We start from the raw sequence: 6,817 nt of genomic DNA, 5'->3' as shown, positions 1-6,817 counted from the left end.
CTTTCTTTTTTCTTCTTTTCCTTTCAGAACCTTTGGGAAAAAGGACTTTGGTTTCTCAGAGTGTCGTTTTCCTCATTCAAGTCCTCCTCTGGGGACAAGTTTAAGGTTGTCTGTTCCTAGAGAGACAAGCACCTATGCGTTGACAACAGTCCCTCTGCGTGAGTCATTTGTCAAAGGGGGTTTCAAGTCAACAGTAAAATCCTTATCACTCCCCGTCCCCCGAGAGTTTTGGTTCAGTTTTTGTCTTCTTTTAAACACAATGTACAAAAATAGAGCCTCTTCCTTATTTTTCATGTAAAAATATTCCTCTGATGCAGTTCTCTGTGAGTGTGAGTGTGGGCCGGGGCCACCTCGGGGGGCCACGGGGGGCCGCCTAGCCTGGGTGCGTGGGGCGGATCCGCCGGGACCTCTTGGTCACTGTGGTGTACTTGAAGGGCTTCTGCAGCTCTGCCTGCCCCTTGGGATAGCGCTTCATGAAGTGCACGTCCTGCTGGTTCTCCCGAGTCTTGGGGCCCTTCCTTGGCCGCCCCTTCTTGGTGAAGCCCACGTACCAGCCGGAGTACTTGGCCGACATCAGGGCCGTGTAGTTGTTCTCCAGGACCTTCTCGATGAACACACACTCCTTACTGGTGCCATCAGGCTGCGGGTGGGGAGAAGAGAAGGAGGTGAGAAGGGGAAGGGAAGGCCTGAAGCCACAGCTACAGGGGCAGGGGCTGGGGGGAGGGGGCGGGGTACAGGCCGGTGGCCGAGGCTGGAGGCAGCGGAGTAGAAAGAACCTGATCCAGGCTGTGGCCTCAGCAATTTCACTTCCTGGATCTGCGGAGTGAACTTTTCCTATGGTCCCCTGTATCCTTTCTCATGCATCAACTAGGTAACAGACTCCTCTTATTCAGAGATCCATCCCCTCCCCACTCTCCACCCAGTAGCCAGGGGCTTCTACCTCACCTCCAGCAGAACAAGATACCCACATCTAGCCAATCAAAACATTGTTTCCTGTGATTGGCGCAGGGCTGGACACAGTGGCCTGAGCCATCCAATCAGTGTTCTCCAAGACGTACACGTGATGCTCGATCTAACCAATCAAAACACTATTTCCTGTGATTGGTGCAGAGCTGGACACGTGGCCTGAGCCCTCCCATCAATGTTCTTCAAGACACTTGTATAAGCGCTGCCCCAAAACACAGGCTGACTAAAGCCTGGGGAACACGTAAGGCCCAGGTGAAGGCAGCCATGTAACCAGGAGAGAGACTGACAAAGCCTGCACGGAGAAAGCAAAGTCAAGAGCAAGAGAATAAGAGAAACCAAGTCCTGGTCATATCCTTTAGCTTCTGGACTGGCCCGCATCCGAAACTCCACTTATGTCACAGTTACGTGGGCCAGTAATATCTCATTTCCTTTAAACCAGTTGAGAGTGTGTTCCGTCACTTACAATAGAAAGGTGGCCCGACAGAGGTGCACAAAACTTGACATGAAGTCAACTCAACTGCCACTGTGATATAGTTAAAAGTAAATTACATTTAATGTGGCACGTGGTACATTTTAATGTTTGGTGTCAAGACGGGTGGGGGCCTCCCAAAATAAGAGTTTGAGCATGGCCGAACTGCAAAGCCTGTGCCCTTGCGTTTGAGATCTGAGGCCCCCCAGCAGATGCGTGAACACTCCCTGGGACATTACACCAGGCAAGGAGCACTAGATTACGACTCAGAAGCTGAGTCAACTCTAACACTTCTGGTGTCACCTCAGGTTAGTTTATTCCACTCTCTAAAACTCAAATTCTTTGCCTTACCAAACAGGGACAATGACCCCTACGTCATAGGAATGTTTTGAGGAATGACGTTTATAAGAGAGCCTGGCACACAGTAGGAACTTGCTGAATTATTTCTGAAGACCAGGTAGTTCAGACGGTTTGGCTTCCTTCCTTGAATCTGATCTGGACAAAAGGCGGTGGCAGGCAGGCTTTGAATCTCCTCCCTGAGACAGCCGAATTGCTCCATGTGGAAGAGTGAGAAACACACAAAGTTGGAAGGCCTGAATTAGCAGCACTCGAGTTTCCAACTAACATCTCCAGATATAGGCCGGGCCCACTCCTGGTTCCGGACGGATGCCCCGCCAAGTTGGAAGCCCAGTGGTCTGGCTGTGCGTGGAGACTGAGGTGCGAGTTCCAGCCTTTTGTTTGAAGTGGAAAACGGGCTGGAGCTTCCAGGAACCTTCACCTTTGAGCGGAGGGCAAGCTTGGGCTCTGCAGACAAAGTGCTGAACTTTGCAGAAAGGGACAGGCAGGGTAAGAAAACATTCTCTGGAGGACGAGATCTTTTGAGGAGGCTGCAGAGCAGGCAGCGGGGAGGGTCTGGGAGACATACACGCAAGACAGTATGGGCGAGGTGAGCAGTAAGGGAAGCCAGAGCATATGTGCAAGGAGGGTAGAGGGGAGTGGTCTCTGGGCTTTGGGCACCCATGGATAATTCTGGAAGCTGCCTATCCAACCTGAGTCCAGGTCCTTTGGCCAGTCTTAATGAAACAGTCAGGGAAAATGGAACAAAGGCCACACCATGCCGTTTCCCCTGGAATACCTGCCTGGAAAACTGCTTTCATGCTTCAAGGCTCAGTTCAGTAACTGCCTCCTCCAGGAAGCCTTCGCTGACTGCCATCTATCTCCCTGGGTATTCCCTCCTCTTCCTTCAAGATGCCATTCAAGCATCGAACTTTATTGGACTCACACATTCCATCTCCTGGACCCTCCTGGCACCCAACCCTCCTTCCCTTTTGCCTGCCTCCTCATCAGCCCAAGAGTGGCAGGAGGTGGGGACTGCTTCTCAGTTGCTCTCAAGCTCAGCCCAGCCTTTGCCAAAGACACGGGTGCCCAGAGCTTTTGTGGTTGAATGGACACAGGTTCTCCTAAGAGAGAAATGGTAGGGATGACACAGGAAAGAGTTTTCCTCTAAAAGAAAACAGACTCTGCATCCTGGATCCCTGAGTAATGTCCCAGAGACAGTCACGAGCCCCTCTTGGGGATATAGCAAGAAGGGGACAGAGTGAGCAGAGCGCTGGGGCTCTCTGCCTGGCGCGCTTGGTCTCCCTACTCGTCCACTCACTCCGCATTTATTGCCAACCTTAGGCCAGACATTTCCACATCCATTATTTCATTTAATCCTCTTAACTCACTGAGGTAGACTCTACCTGGTAGGAAAAAAAAAGAGTTCAAAGAGGCAAAAAGTCACAGAGCTTGTAAGTGGCAGAACCTGGATTTGAACTTGCATTTGTCCCTGCAGCTCGCTTCTCCTCTGTCCAGTTCCCGACATACCCACAAGGAGAAAGGGTACGGCGGAGCGGGTGCTGCCAATCAAAACATCACACCTCCCCAGGCCGACACGGCCACATCGGCACGAAGCGAAGTCTTGGATGTTCAACAGCCAGCACAGTGCTGGGCACACGCGCTCATTCACGTCTGGGTTTACTTAAGAGAACTGGGGAGCCGGGCTTGAGGCCCAAACTAGAATCCTGTTCCTTCTACTTGATGTGAAGCCTGAATCCTGATGACATCACTTGAAACTAGAACGACCCCTGGACATTTTTAGTTATACAGGCCAAAAATTTTCTGGTTTTGCTTAAGGCATTTTGAGTCGGGTTTTAGAGTCTTCAGTCAAAGATGTGGTGGTGGGCAAGGAAGCCCCCTGCTGGGGCCCTCTGCTGCCCCAAAGAGGACTCACCAGTGATCACACAGGAGGGAGTGGATGAGAAAAAAAAACCGATCTGGGTTCAATCTCCAGAGATGGGGAAAATGCCTAGTACATAGTGCTCTGCACTCAACAACTATTTATGGAATGAGAGGAAGCACCGCCTCCTGGGCCAGATGGATGTGGGGTCCAGTGGGGAGGCAAGAAGAGGGGCTGCCTGAGCAGGCAAGGGCTCAGGGCACAGCTCTGCCACATGGTTGGTCCAGTGCAGCAGAGAGAGTAGCGATGCCAAGGGCCTGAATAGGCTCTACCGGGGGCTCAGCGATGTGCCCAGCGGTGGCCATCTATATGCAAGGTTGGTCGAGACCACCCGAGAAAGCTGTCCTGTTGAGCCACTCCAAAGGATCTAGAGCCTACACCGCCGAGGCCAAGGGTCCCCACAGGTGAAGGGGTGACGTAGCGACCTGGCTTCCAAGGGGAAGGGAACTAACATTTAAGTGCCTCTATGTCCAGCGTTATCACTCCCATCTTACAGCTGAGGATACTGAGGCCCCGCAAGGTCGGGGCATGCTGACTCCCCGGCCTGATGTGGATAATTCTGGCTGTAGCTTAAGGGTCAATCCCTGGAAGGCAAGAATCATATTTCTATTTCTTTGGTGCTCTGGTAGCCCTTCAGACAGGTACACAGAGCGAGGATGGAAGGATCCAGAATCGGCCCTCAGGAGGCTCTCACTGGCATAGGCCCAAAGACAGCCAGTGACAACCCAGGAGAGCAGCCTGGGATCGGAGGGCTGTGTGAGGGGCTTGGGGTTCCCGGGGAAGTCAGAAAAGCTAGAGGCTGTTGAAAGATGAGCCAGGCCTCGGGGCAGATGGACAAGGGCAGGGCCATCGCGGCGGAGGGTACGGCACGTACAGAGCAGAGGCTGGCAGTGCCATGTATCTGTGGCATAAAGAAGGTTAGGACTGGTGGCAGGGCCGTGAGGCCAGAGAGCCTCCCTCAAGGAGTGTGGCCTTTCCCTGGTAGGTGGCAAGGCCCCAGGGTCTGGTTCTCAGCTGAGCTGGGGGTAGAGGGCAGGAGCGAGGGGATCACTTTCCTGATTCAGAAAGCGATGGGTGGGCAGTGGGGACAGGCCTGGAGTGGAGCCTGAGGCTGGGGACTCACGCCCTGAGGCAGCTGGGGCGGGAGTTAGGGAAGGAGGGTGATCCAGCACCTAGGGCCTGACTGGCCAGGGTGTCTGTGACAGAACAGCAGCCCAAGGACGCTCGGCTTCCAGCAGCAGGAGCCAGACAGAGTAAGAGGAACTGGGCTGGCAGAGGCCAAGAAGGGGACCTGCCTGGGCAAAATCGGGACAGGTGGATTTGGGGGTGCCCTTGGAGCTCCCCAGGCCAGGCCAGAAGACAGAAGCCTGGAAGGGGATGATGCGGGGAGCCGCAGCGAGGAGGAGGGCGCCCCGGGCTGCGCCAAGCCTCTCCTCTCCGCCAGCTGAACCGTCCCCAATATTAATGATGGCAGAGAGGGCGAGGGGGCAGGAAATCGGAGCCGGCTCCTGTGGAAGCGGTGACTCAGCGGCCAGCCGGCGGGCTCTGGGCGGCCGACGACGACGGCGGGGAGCGGCCCGAGGGGACGGGGCTGCTCTTTTGACCCCAAGACGGCTCTCCTGGGGTCAAGATGCCGGGAACCGCGCAGACCAGAGGGCGGGGCGCGCGCGCACTGGGCAGGGCTGGCGGCTGCGCGCCCCTCCTTCAAACAGGAAAAGGAGGCCGAGCCTACAACGAACTGCGGGCAGGTTGGGCCTGGGAGGCGGCCCGGCCGGGCAGGAGAACAAAGCGCCCGACGCGGAGCGGCCGGGCCGCCACAGGAAACGCACCGCCAGGCCAGGGGACCCGCGCCCGCCCGCCGCCCGCCGCCGCCCCTGCCCCAGACCCCGCGCCCGCCGCGGAAAGTGAATCACTAATGAAAACCACTCGTCATCCCGCTACGCGATTACTATTATTTTGCTCTTTGAGAAGCGGCAGTTGGTGTGGGCAGCGCGGCCGGAATCTCTGCTTTCTAAATCGGGCTTTGCATCCCGCCCAGCTCTAGTGCGACCTGGGACAAGTGCCTGGGAGTGGCCCCGCCTCAGCTTCCCCGGCTGTGAAATGGGGATGGTCGTGGTGCCAACGCACCCCCCTAGGGATGGGTGGGAGCATTTTTGCTCGGTGCCTGGCAGAGCGTAGGTGCTCAATTAACAGAGGCTAGTAGCACTCTCATTATTAATAAGTAACAAGGGACAATACCCTGGCTCAGGTCCTTGGCCTGTTTGTTATATTCTCCCCAGTGTATGGCGGCCTGGAAGAGGGATAAGAGTTAGCCAATTCAGGAACCAAAAACATGGCTTCACCAGGACTGAGGTCATTACCTGTCCTCAACAAGGTACAACAAATGTAGCCAGGAGCAGGAGACACCGGCCACCTTGGAATCTGGGTCTCCTCTCGGCCCAGACCCCACTCCACCTGTCCAGCATAAGCCTCCCACCCCCATCCAACTTGGGGTGAGGAGGGTCCCTGCAGAGAGAAGGGGATGCAGGCTCCACCCAGCACAGACCTAACGCCTTCCCCTGGAACACCCGAGGGAAGCGAGTGTGTGAACTTCACAAACACACCGGGGGGGAAAAAGGGGGGCGGGGCGCCGAGTAGCAGCATCGGTGGAGGCTCAGCGTCCCTGGCACACCCCGCCCCCGCCCTAATTTGTTACATGCAGCTCTCTTGCCCGTTCCAAAGTAATAAAATCTTCCTGAAACGCTAGAACCGTGAGGCCCGGCGCTGACGAGGCTGCCGGGTTCCGGCTGCAGCTCGGTGCTGTAAACGCCTGGCGATTGTTAAAACAACGCTGCAGCCCAGCCCTCGGCCAGCTGGTCCCGCGTTCCCAGACATCAGGTACACGCAGGCAGGCGAGGAGCCCCAGAGCCCCTCCTCCCCGAGGGGTCCCCCACTCCAGAGCCAGCCAGAGCTCACATCCACCAGGAGAGATCAGGGCCCTGCATTCTCTCCCAAAGTCACAGCCTCTGATCCTCTTGCCTGGCAGGCTGCGAGGGTGGGGCGGGGGTGAGGGGGCTGGGGTGGGGCAGAGAAGAATCGGGAGAAAGGAAGAGATTTGTGTGGGA

The 6,817-nt window shown here is 56.0% G+C and overlaps 1 protein-coding gene across 1 annotated transcript in view; it reads right to left on the bottom strand.

The window, feature by feature from the left end:
• FGF18 (fibroblast growth factor 18) overlaps window positions 1–6,817 on the bottom strand; it is a 32,925-nt gene continuing 26,108 nt past the window's right edge. Inside the window, exon 5 of the mRNA XM_039877796.1 lies at window positions 1–640. Within this exon, the coding sequence (XP_039733730.1) occupies window positions 374–640 (267 nt within the window). The 3' untranslated portion in view covers window positions 1–373. The remainder of the gene's footprint in view (window positions 641–6,817) is intronic.

The sequence above is a fragment of the Pteropus medius genome, unplaced genomic scaffold, assembly GCF_902729225.1.
Source record: "Pteropus medius unplaced genomic scaffold, Ma_sr-lr_union100, whole genome shotgun sequence".
NCBI lineage: Eukaryota > Metazoa > Chordata > Mammalia > Chiroptera > Pteropodidae > Pteropus > Pteropus medius.
Note: the sequence above shows the minus strand (reverse complement) of the source record. Positions and strands in the feature narration are given on the sequence as shown.